This window comes from Parambassis ranga, chromosome 18 (assembly GCF_900634625.1).
Source record: "Parambassis ranga chromosome 18, fParRan2.1, whole genome shotgun sequence".
NCBI lineage: Eukaryota > Metazoa > Chordata > Actinopteri > Ambassidae > Parambassis > Parambassis ranga.
Window position 1 is genome coordinate 11,057,687 of NC_041038.1, and position 16,677 is coordinate 11,074,363.

General features: G+C 43.5%; 1 protein-coding gene and 3 non-coding genes across 4 annotated transcripts; all 4 read left to right on the forward strand.

Moving 5' to 3' along the window:
- The first annotated feature begins 530 nt into the window (after positions 1 to 530).
- gba2 (glucosidase, beta (bile acid) 2) lies at positions 531 to 10,699 on the forward strand. Its single transcript, XM_028429705.1, has 18 exons — positions 531 to 597; positions 790 to 1,391; positions 4,508 to 4,599; positions 4,682 to 4,797; positions 6,039 to 6,257; positions 6,336 to 6,575; positions 6,723 to 6,825; positions 7,031 to 7,184; positions 7,517 to 7,642; positions 7,730 to 7,914; positions 8,000 to 8,104; positions 8,178 to 8,285; positions 8,378 to 8,529; positions 8,624 to 8,730; positions 8,969 to 9,111; positions 9,243 to 9,358; positions 9,512 to 9,703; positions 9,892 to 10,699. Exons 2-18 carry the CDS (start codon positions 1,198 to 1,200, stop codon positions 10,096 to 10,098), a joined length of 2,559 nt encoding a protein of 852 aa, XP_028285506.1. The 5' UTR covers positions 531 to 597; positions 790 to 1,197; the 3' UTR covers positions 10,099 to 10,699.
- Positions 10,700 to 12,755: 2,056 nt separating this feature from the next.
- trnan-guu (transfer RNA asparagine (anticodon GUU)) lies at positions 12,756 to 12,829 on the forward strand. The gene has a single exon. It is a non-coding gene; the product is annotated as a tRNA-Asn (tRNA).
- A 709-nt stretch (positions 12,830 to 13,538) lies between these two features.
- On the forward strand, positions 13,539 to 13,612 carry trnan-guu (transfer RNA asparagine (anticodon GUU)). The gene has a single exon. It is a non-coding gene; the product is annotated as a tRNA-Asn (tRNA).
- Positions 13,613 to 16,041: 2,429 nt separating this feature from the next.
- Positions 16,042 to 16,115, forward strand: trnan-guu (transfer RNA asparagine (anticodon GUU)). Its single transcript has one exon. It is a non-coding gene; the product is annotated as a tRNA-Asn (tRNA).
- The last annotated feature ends 562 nt before the right edge of the window (positions 16,116 to 16,677 follow it).

Below are 16,677 nucleotides of genomic sequence, written 5' to 3' on the forward strand. Positions count from 1 at the left end.
GAATAGTTTTTGGTTGTCCGTTCAGGGTCAAACTAAGAAGGGGTGGACCGTTGCTATGGCGACTTACTGGAGGGAAAAACATTAATAGTATAGACATCTGCTTTTACGTATCAATACCAAATAGTCGACCAAAGATTGTTTTAATACCATAAACTATATTAGTAAATGTATCACGTTTTAACACCATCTGTAAAATAGTGTTTAATAATTCGGCCCCCCCCTTTTTTGCCTCGTAATGGTAGAGGCTCCTCAGCAGCTTTGTGTGCCTTTGGGATTTTTTTTACCCAGAGTTAGGTTTGTGCGGTGCCATTAACAACAACATATATACACTTATTTTGTCACACTGCAGTAATTAGGTATTTTGAGTTACAGTTAGAAATATGTCTGTGGTCTGTGGTCTAATTTTACCTCAATTAAGCCTTCAAATGATGTGGTATTCATAAGCAACCTGATACGCCTCTGCCTGCGAGACAGAAACGAGGGGTTACAGTTTGACTCTGTAACGGGAGGATTTGCATATCTAGCGCTGTGCTAGCTGAAGAACAGAGTCCCGACAGAGGTCGCCTTGCAGCTGCAGCGGAATGACGCCGTGTTCTGGTAAATAACTCAATAATTCATAGGGCGTTAGCTACTATCTCTCGGTTTATTAGCTTTAAAGCAATTTGGTGTCATGACTAACGTTACATGTTTACTGACAAGAGTGTAGCGAGCTTTTAAAGATGCTGGCTTTCTTGCTCGCCTCCTTTTTTTTTTTTTTTTTTAACCCATTTTGTTTTATCCTTGTTGTAGATGTTCCTGCTAAATGCCTGAAGCATCCTCACACTTGCTGTTGGTTGTGAGCTTTCATCTATAAATCCATCCATCGGTGCCTGCAGCTGCACAGCCACATCCGGACTTCATGCAAATGGGGTTTTTCTTCTCTTAAACAAACGTGGGTGAAGTGACAGAAAGGCTAAATTCTCATGTGAACTGTAAGAACTAAATGATGGCACTGGAACATCCAACCTGACAAAGTGTTCATTTGATCCACTGGAATGACTCTGACCTCTTGGACACCTGTAACTGCCCTCCTCCATGTTTTTTTGCTCTACAGTGAAGACAGAATGATCTGATTCTGTTTACAAACGTGGTGACTCCCTTCTTGAAATCACAAGTATTCCCTTCACTTGACTTGTTGCTAGCAAACCCTGCTTAAAAATGACTTTAGAGTGGGGTGAAAAATCCACAGCGGACCTAATGAGCAAGTATGTGTCCAAAGAAATGGGATACGGGGTGCCCAAGGAGGGGTGGCGTATCTGCCTGGCACATGAGTTCAAGGAGAAGAGAAAGCCTTTTCAAGCAAAAGATGTCTCGTTGTCACACGTCCTGGAGCACATCGGCCTCGGGATCAGGTGAGACTGTCCCTGCACAGAAATACAAAGCTAGAATTCCATTTGTTTAACATATTATTGCTCCTCTGTTGACACTGTGTGTTTCATTTTACACCTCTGCAACCTTTACTCTTTACTTAGCTACGGTGCAAGTCATCATGGTGTGGCATTAGACTATAGTGTCATATTTCTCAGCACACACCTGAGAGCAAGTGCACTCCTCACATGAGGCAGTATAAAGGTAAATTTCTGCATACAAACAGAGCTTCTCATGCAAATAAAAGATCAAAACATTTCCAACGCCCTTCCTTCTGAGGTGAATAACTTTTTATGATCTCTCCAGCAGGTTGCTCATTTTAAGTCCCACCAACATGACTGGTCAGCTGTTTTCTGGGAGTTGTTACCCAACCTTAGCTGCGCATAGCTACAGAGACATCGTAACATCTGCTTTTGTTTTTCCAAATACTCTGCTGAGGAACACAGTAATACATCACTGCAGCTTCAGTTCTCTTTAAATCCTGGAAATGTAGCTTCACTGAATAATCTGAAGGTGTGTCAGATCGGTTCAGATGTGGCAGTTATCAACCATCTGTGAGCCATTTTACCCTAAACACACACAGTCCTTTTTAATATGTGTATATTCTCTGGCTCTGAGCAAACAGCAGTGAGGTTATTTCCCTCTCAGTGCTCCCCTGAGGTTGTGTGAGTTCTCAGAACAGTTTAAACTTCCTTCAATTTTCAGGAAAATGCTGTAAAGTAAAGTAAACACACTGCTCTCTGCAGAAATCCCTCTTTTTATTTTTCATTCAAGGTGTGTCTGTGATCTTTGTCACCATGACAACGTTTGTTCGATGTTGGACAGATTACATTTTACGCTTCAGAAAGAGATTTAGATCACACCTTCACATGAAGGATTGCAGGTGTTAGGTCTTTGTATAGCTACACAACATATATATATGTGGTTGCAAAAAACATGGGAGACCTGAGCTTGCACAGACAGATTCAGGTTAGCAGACTTGGCTTGTATTCTAATACAGATCAGAGTAAGGACCATTGTTTGAATTCCAGCTGAGCTGCAGAACAACAAAATCCTGACAAAAACCTGCCACGGCTTCAAATAACACGCTTTAACTGACCCTATTCATCTCCAGCTGAGTGGAGCCGGGGCATTGTTGTTTCTCTGGACTGAGTTTTGCTGTGAAGTTATTGTTCCCACTGTCGTGCACAGCTGCATGTTGCACGGGATCTTCCCTCAAAATAAGTGCAATGACCTACATGGCTAAAAGTTTATTTATTATTCTGGTGTGCAAACAACGCCTCCACTTTTGATTTCGATGGTGCAGATACTATAGAGCTGATCGTCTTTATGTATATTAGGTTGCAACAGGATGGTGACACTCTGTGATCGTCAAATTAATAGAAATTGTATTCCTTGCTCCTTTTGCCTCGTTTGGAAATTTAAAAAATAGTTAAGGCCAAAGTGTTTCTGAAAACATCTGAGACAATACATAAACAGTTAGGCCCCGTTCACACTGGAGAAAGTCATTCCAGCTAGAGTAGGATTGAGCCCAGACAGCCTTTAAGCTGGATGCGTTCAGACCTATTTTCAAATCTGGCTAGCACACACTTGTGTCCGCACTCAATCCAGCTTCATCCAGCATGTTTGCTGTCCTCCAAACCACTAGGTGGCGCCTCGTAATATACAGAGTATGTTCAGGCTGCGGTAGGACCAAGCGGCAACCTTCGGGGCTCAAAGTTGAAGCCCATGCGGAAGTGTCAAAACTTGTAATTCACGCTGCAACAGCTGGGGGTTGGCTCCAAAAGCGAGTAATTTCCCATAGACTCCCATGTTAAAATGGCCGACTTCACAGCAGAAAAAAACATGTTTACAGCCTGGTACAAAAAACCACTCTGGTCTCAGATGATAGGTTCTCTTCTAGTGTCAATTGTAGGGGGGGTGAATTTTTTTACAACTCACTCGTTTCAATGGTATTCGGACTTAAAATTACGCCTAATTATGGGCGTTGCCGCTTGAGTGACAGACAGTTGACGTATCACAGTGTGAGTTTCCTGCTTCCACGATCGCCCGCCCCCCTAAACCCCGCTCGTGCTCCCCCTCTTTGTCCATAATCGGAGTTTTAGTTGACGTGACGCTGCCAACATGGCGGCGGTCATCAAGTCCCGGAACCTCCCACCGAGCCTCAAAACGGCTCTTCAGAAACAAACGGGTGACGTCACGGAGGCTCTGTCCATAGTTTTTACTGTCAATGGGTAGGACCGCGTGTGTGGTTTTTTTGTCCCGTGTCACGCCCTGTGAACCAGAAGTAGCACATCGCTAACTGGAAGTAGCATGTCGCTAGCCGGATTCGCTCGCCACATTTGCGTTCACACCTGAGCCACATTTGAGCCAATCCAGCTAGATCCACCTCTCGTGGGTGGATTGAAATCAAACTGGATACAGCCGGATTCGAGGTGTTCACACTCAGGAAAAAAAACATCTGGATAGGCCCGAATCCCGCTTTAGCCAGATTTTTTGCCCCAGTGTGAACGGGGTAAAAAGAAGTGGCGAATCCTGCTGGATGCTGCTGAAGTACTAACAGCAGCTTTTTACTTGTATACTTGCTTTTTACAGTACTAGCACAAAGTGTAGCCAGATTAATGACTCAGTCGCTGAACAACTGAGCCTCTGGCCTCAGGCTCTGGGAGCTGTTTGAAACCTTTTGTATTATGGCCTAATTATTATTTGACAGGGAGTGCTGCACACGTTCACGTACATTGTTAATGTTGCTCAGATTAGAAGTCGATTTGCCACTTTGATTACACTCCCCTCATCTTACAAGTGCCTCTTTTACAGAAGTTTGCGACTTGCTCTTTGTTGTGTGTGTTTGTGTGAGTTGGATTCAGCTTTGCCCCAGAGCGCTAAAGTCTTGGAAAGTGCTGTTGCCAGATTCAGCAGAGGAAAAACAAACAAGCGAGCAGAAATATTTACTGATTCTGCATCAGTTAACAGCATCCCTAATCGATAATCTTTCTAATCTTTTTGATACTCTTTAACACATGATCGCAGTTAAAGTGCGTGGTTTCTGTCTTCTGACACTGAGTTTTTTTTTTTTTTTTGCCTGACTTTGTTCTCCTAGGTATCTAAAATGGTGGTACAAGAAGACCCAGGTAGAAAAGAAGGCTCCTTTTATTGATATGTTTGGTGCCCAACCCTTGCGTCAAATATATGGTGAGTTCAAATCTCTTAACACGGGATCACCCATTGATGTGCACACTGTGCCTCCATGTTGACACTAGGCTCTAATACATAGGAGCTCCACTTGGTGGTATTGGAGGAGGAACCATCACAAGAGGTTGGAGGGGGGAGTTCTGCAGATGGCAGCTTAACCCTGGGATGTACCACTACAAAACTGTCACAGCCAACCAGGTAATATGCTCTGCTGCTGGAAAGTTTGTGAACCCTGTAGAATTTCCTGTATTTCTGAATAAATATGACCCAAAGCTTCAGCTGATTTTCACACGGGTCCTGAAAGTAGAAAAAGAGAACCCAATAAGTCAACCTCTTTTGTGACCTTGTGGTCTATTACATGAATTGTTTTGCAGTAATCTCTGTTGATAAACCACTCCTGGGGAGGGTAACAATGGACCTCTTCAGAATTAGATGTGTAGCCATTCCTAGCCTGATGAGCAGCAACTGGTTTTATGAGTTCCCCAAAAATCTCTGATTATGTCAGCATAAACTTCCACAAACACATTTTAAAGCTCAGACCTTGATAGATCACTGTTGTTTATGTAAAATGGGACTCACTGACATTTTCTATTGAACAGATGGTTTGTAGTTTGGCCTTCAAATTAACTGCCAGTCCTTGAGGTTCACATATTTGACATACTGTATATGCCACAGACAAAAAGCATATAAAAACAGAAACATTTATTAAAACAGCTCAAGATGATCACAGGTGACCATATAAATGAACATTTGCACTGCCACACATCTCAACACAAAGAACATTTATATTGGTCTCATACCCAGACATACCCAGGCTTTGAGGAGGATGACAGAGGATGCATTGGTCTTCAGGATATCTAAGGTCATGAAGACCCAGGACAGGGTTATCCCATGGATGATGCCTCATACTCACCTACAGGAGCACATGACATTGGCCTTTGTACAGAAATATATGTCCAATGAAGCAATCTCAAAAATTCCTTCACAGAGATCTGAATATCTCCCAGCAATGCCAAATCAGTGCAGTCTGCATCAGGGTGCTGTCGGGGGGGTTTACAGGTGCACACTATGCTGATTTCTGCAGACGCTTATCTCTGGACTTATGTGAAGCTGGTCATAAAAACATGGTCTGGAAAAAGAAACCTGGTGCCGCTCAAGTGTATCATTTACTTATGAGGAACAGTCAAGACTTGGCTGAGAAGCAAATAGCTTTCAATAGTCATACAGACAGAAGCCTTAGTAGAAAAACATGTTTTAATGGAATGGTATGACTTCTTCTTTTCCCCACTAGAAAATCCTACCCTTTTGTTTTTACTATATTATCTTCCCCACCTAGATATACAAAGGCATGCTGTGCAAGTGTCCAATCTCTTGGCATAAACAAAGCATAAAAATCCAGTATAAACTGACATGTCCTTCTTTTCTTTCTGTTTTCATAGTTTACAGTGTGTTTGCGTCGTGGAGGACAAACTGTTTACCAGCAGGTGTTGTCTGTGGAGCGTCCACCCACATTACAAGGATGGAACTGGGGCTACTGTGGGGAGTATGCCTTTTATCATGCACTCTACCCTCGTGCTTGGACAGTATATCACCTTCCGGGACAGAATGTCACACTAACTTGCAGACAGATTTCTCCAGTCATCCCTCATGATTACCAGGTACATCCCATTTTTATATATAAAGATAGTTATAGGCTTTATTTTATAAAAGCTAGACCAACAAGTTTTTTTTTTCAGGACTCAAGCCTCCCAGTGGCAGTATTCGTGTGGGACATAGAGAACAAAAATGACTACCCCCTGGATGTCTCCATCATGTTTACTATGGTCAATGGATCAGGGCATAAGGACGACAAGAGTGGTGGACATTGGAACGAACCATTCCACCTGGAGAAGGAGGGAGAGGCAGTTTCTGGGGTCTTATTACATCACCGCACTACAGTTAACCCTTACACCCTGTGCATTGCAGCCCGAGAACAGGTCCAATTTAATTTTATAATTTCATGGAGGTTTTTGTACAGTTACCTGGATTTTAAATAACAGTTGCTGGTATCTGTAAATCTGTTACGTGAATGAGCATTAGGCTGTAGATTTACTGTGTTGGTGTTTGTGTGGAAACTTTACCAGGCTGACAGGGAAGTTAGTCACCAGACAGCATTCAGTCCGAAGGGGACCTGCAGTGGTCTGTGGAGTGACCTCATCACTGATGGACGGTTGGACTCTCCCACAGGTCAGTGCTATGTCGACTATAAAAATGGATGAAACGGATGTCTTAAGCTGTTTGCAATTGTATAGAATGTTTTTTTTGGTGTCTTTTGACCTGAATTGGTGGTAATAAACATAAGCTATGGGTTTTTGTTTTATGTATTTGAAGGATATGTTGTTTTTAAATGTTTAAAACTCCATCTCTGCTTACTTTTTTTTTTTTTTTACAGGATCCAGCCCACCGACGTCTAAGGGGGAAAAGGTAGCCGCAGCGTTATCTGTGGGCTGCTCAGTCCCAGCTCAGAGTCAGAACACCCTGGAGTTCTGCTTGGCCTGGGACATGCCCAAAATCACCTTTGGGTCAAGGGAGAGAGAACACATAAGGTGAATCAAACCATGTGCAAATCGTTATCTGAACATTGAGGTTTTCACATGGTATAACTTTAGAATAATGGCCTGCCTTGCCTTTTGCTGATCACAGCTCATCTATCTTGCATGTTAAATTTACAATGACTGAGGCAGGAAAACACATTCCTAAGTGATAACATTTAAAAGTGTTAATGACACAAAAATATTTCCTGCTTCGTTGTTAGCCCCAGTCCTGACTGCCTGGTCACACAAAAACACAAATCTCCCCTGAACACGTTTCCTCTTCTGTGACCAAACCTAACCTCTGACACAAAGCATTCATCAACATGTGGTTTTTGTGTTTGCAGAAGATACACTCGTTACTTTGGGACCAAAGGAGATGCATCCCCCTCCATCAGTCATTACGCCCTAACACACTACAGACAATGGGAGAGAAGCATTGAGGAGTGGCAGAGGCCCATACTGCAGGACAGGTTGTAGACATCAAAATTGGTGTATGCTTTTGCACTTGCTTGGTTTTTGACTGGTCACCTCAACTTGTATGCCTCTGTGTGCCATAGTTCTCTCCCCTCCTGGTATAAGTCGGCCCTATTTAACGAACTGTACTTTGTGGCGGATGGAGGGACAATGTGGACAGAGCTGCCCGAGGATGTTGATATCAGTGGTGGTATGCGCAGCGCTAATGGAGGACTGCCAGCTCAACCTGCTGTCATCAAGGAGTATGGTCGATTTGCTTACTTAGAAGGTAGGACTGGAATTGGGCTTTAGTCTGCAAGACCTCAAGTCTGCATTAAACATTCTGTTGGTAACCCATATCACTTGTCTTCTAGGTCAGGAATATAGAATGTACAACACATACGATGTGCACTTCTATGCCTCCTTTGCACTTATCATGCTGTGGCCCAAACTTGCCTTGAGTTTGCAATATGATATTGGTGAGTTAAATGCTTTGTGAATTGTTTAGAACGTGTCTAGTCAAGAGGTTTTACAGCATGTGTCTCCTCTCAGCTGGCAGTGTGGTCCAGGAGGATCCAACAGAGCGGCTCCATCTGATGAGTGGGCGGTTCTCTCCTGTCAAGGCCAAAAATGTGGTGCCGCATGACATAGGAGACCCAGGTAGGACTCAAAACAAAAACTATATTGAAAAAGTATAACAGAACGTTTTTTCTCCCATTTTTGAATTTGTTTGCATTTCTAACTCTCTCTAGATGATGAGCCTTGGCAGAGGGTGAACGCCTACCTCATCCATGACACGGCAGACTGGAAGGACCTTAACCTGAAGTTTGTCTTGCAGGTCTACAGGGACCACTATCTCACCCAGGACAGTCAGTATCTCCAGGACATGTGGCCCATCTGTCAGGTATGGTTTTAATTATTGTGAATGCAAGAGTTGAATTTTGGTAACACAAGTCAGAGTACATTTATTTGAGTTTATGTTTACTTGATCCGGTTAGGCAGTGATGGAGTCAGAGATTAAGTTCGACATGGATGGAGATGGCTTGATAGAGAATTCTGGATATGCCGACCAGACCTATGATGGATGGACAGTGACTGGACCAAGGTGACCAAAGCAGAAAAAAGGGAAGCCTCTGGCTTCTAAAACCACTTCATCTTGCTGAACTGGCTTACAACTTGTAGACACAGTACAAATCAGAGATGAAACCTGTCTTCACTTAATAGGAGATCAGTCAGTTCATTGGCATTTTTTGTGTTATTCAAAGGAAATACTGGAGATCAGTTTTGTATGTTTTCACAGAAAAATATGCTTTGTCCAATGTAAAGTTATTTGTATTTTACAGTGCATACTGTGGTGGGCTGTGGTTGGCATCCCTGTGTGTGATGTGTAAAATGGCAAGACTACTGAACAACGAGGAGATGTACCAACATTACAAAAACATCTTGGACAGAGGCAGTGCTGCTTTTGACAAACTGCTGTGGAATGGTAAAAACAAACAAATGAAAATTTTTTGTTAGAGACTGAGACTGAAAAATTCGGACTCCAATGTACAGAACGGTAGTCCAAACAATCTTTTAACTTTAAAGTAACTTCCTCCCTTCCTTCCCTCTGATTAGGAAAGTACTACAATTATGACAGCAGTGGAAGAGACCTTTCAAACAGTGTTATGTCTGACCAATGTGCTGGCCACTGGTTCCTTAAAGCATCTGGGCTAGGAGAAGAAGACTACCAGGTAAGTTAAAACAACTTCTAAGGCAAAATGCCTTCAAAGAGCAGATGTTCTATGAGAATAAATTGTGGCCACTCATTGTAAGTCTAGCAGTTGTACATAATTTTACTGATGTTGGAAAAACAATCGGTGGTCTGTCTTGTATTGTCTCTTCAGGCTTTTCCAAAAGAAAAGATCCAGAGTGCATTAAAGACTGTTTTTGACTTGAATGTAATGAGCTTTGCTGGAGGCCAGATGGGGGCTGTTAATGGCATGCGCCCTGAAGGTGTACCTGACCGCTCCAGTGTCCAGTCAGATGAGGTCTGGATCGGAGTGGTGTATGGACTGGCAGCCACTATGATCCACGAGGTAAGTGAGCAAGTGTGCGTATGTATACATCCTGAATCTTTTTAGATTTCGTCTGTGGATGCTCTGATGTTATGTCCAAGTGTTAAAATAGGGTCAACTGGACTCTACTGCACATTTAGCAAGAAAGCAAATATTTCCTAAATCGTACTGCTTTAAGTTTTTGTGGCCATCTTTTTTTTTTTCTTCAGGGTATGCGTGAGGAAGGTATGCGCACTGCAGAAGGTTGTTACCGAACTGTGTGGGAGAGGCTTGGCATGGCGTTCCAGACTCCTGAAGCCTATTGTGAAAAGGGCATCTATCGTTCTCTGGCCTACATGAGGCCTTTGAGCATCTGGGCCATGCAGCTCGCCCTGAACACCTCACAGAAAGATCACAACACATCAGCTCAAAGTTAAGACACCTGAGAACCTGACTCGTGTTCCTCTAAAAGTAAAAACTGTCTGCACTAACATCCTGTAGTGCTTTGATTGGTTACCTTTAATTTAATTGTCTACAGTTTGATTTGCTTCAAATGATTTGTCATTTGAGGCTAAAGGTCAGAGTGGTAGTTTACACTTTACATAGTAATTAGCTATAAACGAAGCTCAGATCATTTTTCTTGATGAGAGTAAGTGTGAATGTTAGCCAGGCAATTCTGAAATCATAGCCTGTGTGTATCTCTAATTAAAAACTGACTATGTGCTCCAGTAAAATATAATCTGCATGCATGTACGCAAACATGCAAACACTACATTTCCAAATTCACAATCATGCCAACAATAATGGTAGTATGTTTGCAAAAGACATTGTTTTTCCTTCATTTAAATTTGAATGCTGTAATATGTGATGAGTGGTGCTGGAAATGATGCCGAAAAAATTCTCTTTTTTAAATAGCATTTGGTGCCTTGTTGCATGTTGGCCTGTATCTACAGTATATAAAGGTAGCGGCAACAAATACTATGTTTTCTAAAGTCCTACAAGATTGACAATCACGCTAAATAAATGACTAAGATACAACAGCCAGTTTGGTGTTTTTAATTAAATGTGTTTAAGACCATTTCCAAGAACTACAAAAAACTGTTGAACAGACTGGTGCATCTACACAGATATGGGAGAATATTTCAGCCAGAGTAACTCAATAGGGGTGGAACGGTTCACTAAATCCACGGTTCGGTTCGTATCCCGATTCTGAGGTCACGGTTTTCGGTTCGTTTCCTTCGTTTTCGGTTTACATTGTTGAGGTTTTTCTACTTTTAACACACTGGAAATACCAGATGAGCATAAAATACATATCCTATTTTTCCATTTAACATTTTTAAGAGTCAGTTCAGTGTTTCCCCTATCCTTATATCTGGTCAGTATCAAGTCAATTTCTTTTTACTTTCCATATAACGCCAGATCATAACAGAAGCCATTTCAAGATAACCTTTTCTATAGAACAGGTCTACACCTTATTCTTTTGTTAAACTATACTGTACATGTTATTAATTTATTTGCATGGCAGCATGTCATTTCTGTCTGCATGGTTGTGCGTTTACAATTCACTGCTGCTGTCTGCGCACAGAGGCACGATGCACGTACACACAGACACATGCAAAAAATCAAGCAACTTTTTCTGGTGACGTTTGGAGATTCGTTCTGCAGTTACTGTCCTCAATGGGCAGCGGGTGCAACTGTGAGCTCCTCCACCGCCCCAAAGCACTTGGAAAGACTTAACAGTCTTAACCGAATCTTTTTTTCTCCGAAAAGAGGACACTTCAGGCGTTGTATTCATGTACTCCACCATGTCTCTGTGTTGTGTACAAGCTAGGTCAAAGTCAGTGTCGGACGATCGAATAATATCACAAGGTGCTCAAAAAAAAGGGGGACTTGCACTCTACTTGAACAACAGGTGGTGCAGCCCTGGACACATTATGGTAAAGGAGTGTGCAGCCCGGACATTGAACTGCTAGTGGTAAGTCTACGTCTATATAATTTGCTCAGAGATTTCTCTCACACCATTGTGATTGTTAGTTACATTTCTCCCTCGGCTGAGGCGTCGCGGGCTCCTGATGTCCGGATCAGACCACAACCCAGTACACCTCAAACCTCAGTATATACCAGCAGTACAGCGGCAGCCGGTGACCACCAAAACTGTACAAAGGTGGACACCGGAAGCTCTAGAGACCCTGCAGGAATGTTTTGAGGGGATGACTGGGATGTGTTCTGTGATGCTCACAGTGAGGATGTAGACACACTCACAGACTGCATTACAGAATATGTTAATTTTTGTACCGATTCTTTATTCCACACCAGGTCGATACACTGCTTTCCCAACAATAAACCATGGGTAACAAAGGACATCACTCAACAGGAAGAAGACAGCCTTACAGTAAAAAGAACGGGGCCTATGTCCACTCCCTGACCACCCTCCCTCCTCCTGTGATGCACCATTCACACCTTCCTGCAATAATGTACCTCTCCCTAACCACACTAACCATTCTCACATCCCCATTACTAACATCACCCTGCCCCCCTTACCCCACCTTTCCCGGGATCTCCTCCCGGTTTTATGTTATCTTTTCTTATCTTATTTAGGACGTCACATTAAAGCTGGCAGTCTACATTAGCTGGACTAGTCCTGCGGCCACCTGCACCCCCTCAAGCCCACTGACCAGGGTCTCTGTGGCGCAATCGGTTAGCGCGTTTTTGTGTATACGTAAGTAATAGGGAACACCATGAACCACACAATACACACAAACCTGCAATTCTGTTATGGCTCAAATACAGATAACTTGGTTAGTTAATTGTTCAGGCCGTGATCTGTAAGTATCATGTTGCTAGCCGTATTCACTAGCCACATTTGTATTCAGACCTGAGTCACATTTGAGCCAATCTGGCTACATCGAGGTCTATCTGAATATATCTGGATTCGCGTTGTTCAGACTCAGAAAAAAAAACACCCCTTTCCCGGGGTCTCCTCCCAGTTTTATCTTATCTTTTCTTTTTTGGGGCATCACATCAAAGCTGGCAGTCTACTTTAGCTGGACTATGACTGCGGCTACCTGCACCCCCCTCAAGCCTACCAACCAGGGTCTCTGTGGCGCAATCGGTTAGCGCGTTCGGCTGTTAACCGAAAGGTTGGTGGTTCAAGCCCACCCAGGGACGTTTTTGTGTATACGTAAGTAATAGGGGACACCATGAGCACAAATAGTACCCACAAACCTGCAATTCTCTAATGGCTAAAATACAAATATCTGCATTTACATTATTTGCTTATTTAATTGCCGCCTATACTGGAACTTCAGATTCTTAGAGAATTCTAAGTTTTTCATATATTGTGTTGTCAAAGGGTTGGTGATGCAGTCATTTTCTCCCTGTCAAGAGTACCTGTTTTCACTTGGGTATTGAGCATGTCTTCTACGGGTCAAGCAGTCCTTCCAGTCAACCAAGGATCTTTTTTTTACCCCATCAGAGGGTAGAGTCTCCTTTGGAAGCTTGATAAAGGTCAAGGCCACCCTCACCAATATCCATGACAGTCTTTCTTTATGTGATACCATTGTGTTTGTGTATGTATATAATTCATCTAACTAGCCGGGGTAGAATTGAGAAATGAGATATGTAGCGCCTACCATGTCAAGATAAACAAATTGTCATTTTGATCTATAGTACATGGAATACCCTCAGTCTTGAAAGCTGCTTGGCCATGGCAGGGGGGCCGGCCTCTCACTACATAAAGAACGGTGTTTGAATGGCAGTGTCTTAGTTGGAATAGAGATAAAATCAGATTATTGCTGTGCATATAAACACAGGAGTATGCTCTGGAAACTGGACTAAGGTTGACACAACTCACCCTTACAGGCGCGGCACAGCAGCAGTCTCTGTGGCGCAATCGGTTAGCGCGTTCGGCTGTTAACCGAAAGGTTGGTGGTTCAAGCCCACCCAGGGACGTTTTTTGTGTTAAATTAAGTAACAGAACAACAGAAGTGTCTAACACTACGTTCAGACTGCAGGTCATGTGCTCAAATCTGATTTTTTGGTGAAATCCGATTTTTTTGGTCAGCTTGGTCTGCTACCACTCTGCTGTTTGAACCGACTGCATCCCTGAAATGACCCGCATGCGCAGAAGAGGACACAACATCACACAACAAACTATTTATGGAAGTAAACATGGATGTGAATACTCTTGTTGGCGTTGTTGTAATGTCTGATTGGTGCCAACATGTTTTCAACCAAATAATATTAAGGAGAAGGAAGAGAGCAAGACTTCTAGCTATGGACTTTGGTGGAGCAATAGCTGCAACAGCTGTATAGAGAAGTTTGTTGGTGCAGAGTCAGAGCCAGGAGTGGTGGGATAGTGACGTGACTGGTTTTAGCGACACTGTCTTCATTAATAATTTCCGAATGACAAGGAGAACCTTTGCATACGTCTGCAGGCGCCTTTGTCACTTTCACGGCAAGACATCTCTTGCGACCCGTATCTGTGAGCAAGCATGTTGGAATTGGGCTCTTCTGGCTGGCTTGTTTGCTCAATAGTCCATGAGTTTTGCCAGGCAGTTCGTTGTGTTCTGATGCCTGACTACATAAAACTGCCGCAGGGGTATGATCTGCAAGAGGTCATTGAAGGTTTCAGACAGCGGTGGGGGTTCCCTCAGTGCACAGGGGCTATAGATGGGAGTCATATTCCCATTATTGCTCCTGAGGACAACCACACTGACTATTTTAACCGTAAAGGCTGGCACTCCTACAGGGGGGTCATGGATCATCAGTTTTGGTAAGACTCATGAATTCATTTTTTAATCAAAATTATAGTGTTTCTGCACTTGCCTTACTAGTGGAAGTTTGTTTTGTACACCTATGCTCAGTCATAATATAGACTACCTAAAGTGTGGACCCTTTTTAGAATTATAAATCAATATTTAACAGACATAACTTATTGTGAGAGTAATATTATCAATAGTAACAATAGAAATATATCTATTGAACATTACTAATTCTGTAATTCTGTGTGATGAAAATGTTCTTCCAACAGTTTCACCAACATCTACACGGGATGGCCTGGAAGTGTCCATGACGCCAGGGTTCTCAGAAATTCCAATATCTATTCATTGGCAGAGAAAGGGACAGCTTATTCCACTTGTGAGTGTTTTTATGTTAAACTGAATCGGGATGCAAGTTTCTTCACTGTATGTCTTGTTAATTTCTTCAACTGTTTTTTTTCTAACTGAACCCATAACAGGGGTTCAAGTACCAATTATTTCCCTTGAAGCTTTTCACATTTAATGTGACACTGGTCTGATGTTCCCTGAAATCCTTCTCTAGCTATCCTCTGGAAAACAACCTGAAACACTTTCTCTTTTCTCATAGATCCACCCGATTCCCTTTGGATATTGTCACCTAGGATTCCCAGGAAGGTCTGGACCTCCTGGGTTGACCATACACCCATCCATCCATCGTTTTCCAGAGTCTAAGCAGGAACGCCCAGACTTCCCTCTCAACTGACACTTCCTCCAGCTCTTCCAGGGGAATCCCAAGGTGCTCCCAGGCCAGCCGAGAAACGATGTGAAGGAGCAGTGGCTCTACTCTGAGCTCCTCTCGGGTGACCAAGCTCCTCACCCTATCTCTAAAGGAGTGCCCAGTCACCCTTCGAAGAAAACTCATTTCGGCCGCTTGTATTCGCGGTCTCATTCTTTCGGTCATTACCCAAAGCTCATGGCCATAGGTGAGGATAGGAACGTAGATTGACTGGTAAATCCAGAGCTTGCCTTTCGGCTCAGCTCCTTCTTCACCACGACAGACTGGTACAGCGACTGCATTACTGTGGAAGCTGCACCGATCCACCTGTCAATTTCCTGCTCCATTTTTCCCTCACTCGTGAACGAGACCCCGAGATACACAAACTCCTCCACTTAGGGCAGATGTTTTCCCACCCAGAGAGAACAACCCATCTTTTTCCAGTCAAGAACCATGGCCTCAGACTAAACTGCTTTCCCAACAATAAACCGTGGGTAACAAAGGACATCAAGGCATCACTCAACAGGAAGAAGACAGCCTTCAGGAGTGGAGACAGAGAGCCGGATTGATTTCCCCAGTGTGAACGGGGCCTATGTCCACTCCCTGACCACCCTCCCCCTCACCCCTCCTGTGATGCACCATTCACACCTTCCTTCAATAATGTACCTCTCCCTAACCACACTTAACATTCTCACCTCCCCATTACTAACATCACCCTGACCCCCGTACCCCACCTTTCCCGGGATCTCCTCCCAGTTTTATGTTATCTTTTCTTATCTTATTTAGGACGTCACATTAAAGCTGGCAGTCTACATTAGCTATACGCGTCTGCGGCCACCTGCACCCCCTCAAGCCCACCAACCAGGGTCTCTGTGGCGCAATCGGTTAGCGCGTTCGGCTGTTAACCGAAAGGTTGGTGGTTCAAGCCCACCCAGGGACGTTTTTGCGTCTACGCAAGTAATAGGGAACACCATTCTGTTATGGCTCAAATACAGATAACTGCATTTGCATTATTTGGTTACTTAGGCCCCGTTCACATTGGGGAAAAAAATGTGGCTTAAGCACGATTTGGCCGCATCCAGATCAATCCAGATGTGTTTTTTCCGATTTCAAGCCGGCTAGATCCACCCTCGAGAGGTGGATCTAGCAGGATTGGCTCAAATGTGGCTCAGGTGTGAACGCAAATGTGGCTAGCGAATCCGGCTAGCCACATTATTAGCCATATTACGAGGCGCCACCTAGTGGTTTGGAGAACAGCAAACACGCTGGATGAAGCCGGATTGAGTGCGGACACAACTGTGTGCTAGCCAGATTTGAAAATAGGTCTGAACGCATCCACCTTAAAGGCTGTCTGGGCTCAATCCTACTCTAGCTGGAATGACTTTCTCCAGTGTGAACGGGGCCTAAGTATCATGTTGCTAGCCGTATTCACTAGCCACATTTGTATTCAGACCTGAGTCACATTTGAGCTAATCTGGCTAGATGCACCTCCCAGAGGTGGA

Coding starts and splice junctions, on each gene's coding strand:
- gba2 (XM_028429705.1), top strand. CDS start 1,198: ATGACTTTAGAGTGGGGTGAAAAATCCACAGCGGACCTAATGAGCAAG. Junction 4,798..6,038: donor AAACTGTCACAGCCAACCAG/GTAATATGCTCT, acceptor CTGTTTTCATAG/TTTACAGTGTGTTTGCGTCG. Junction 9,359..9,511: donor TAGGAGAAGAAGACTACCAG/GTAAGTTAAAAC, acceptor TTGTCTCTTCAG/GCTTTTCCAAAAGAAAAGAT.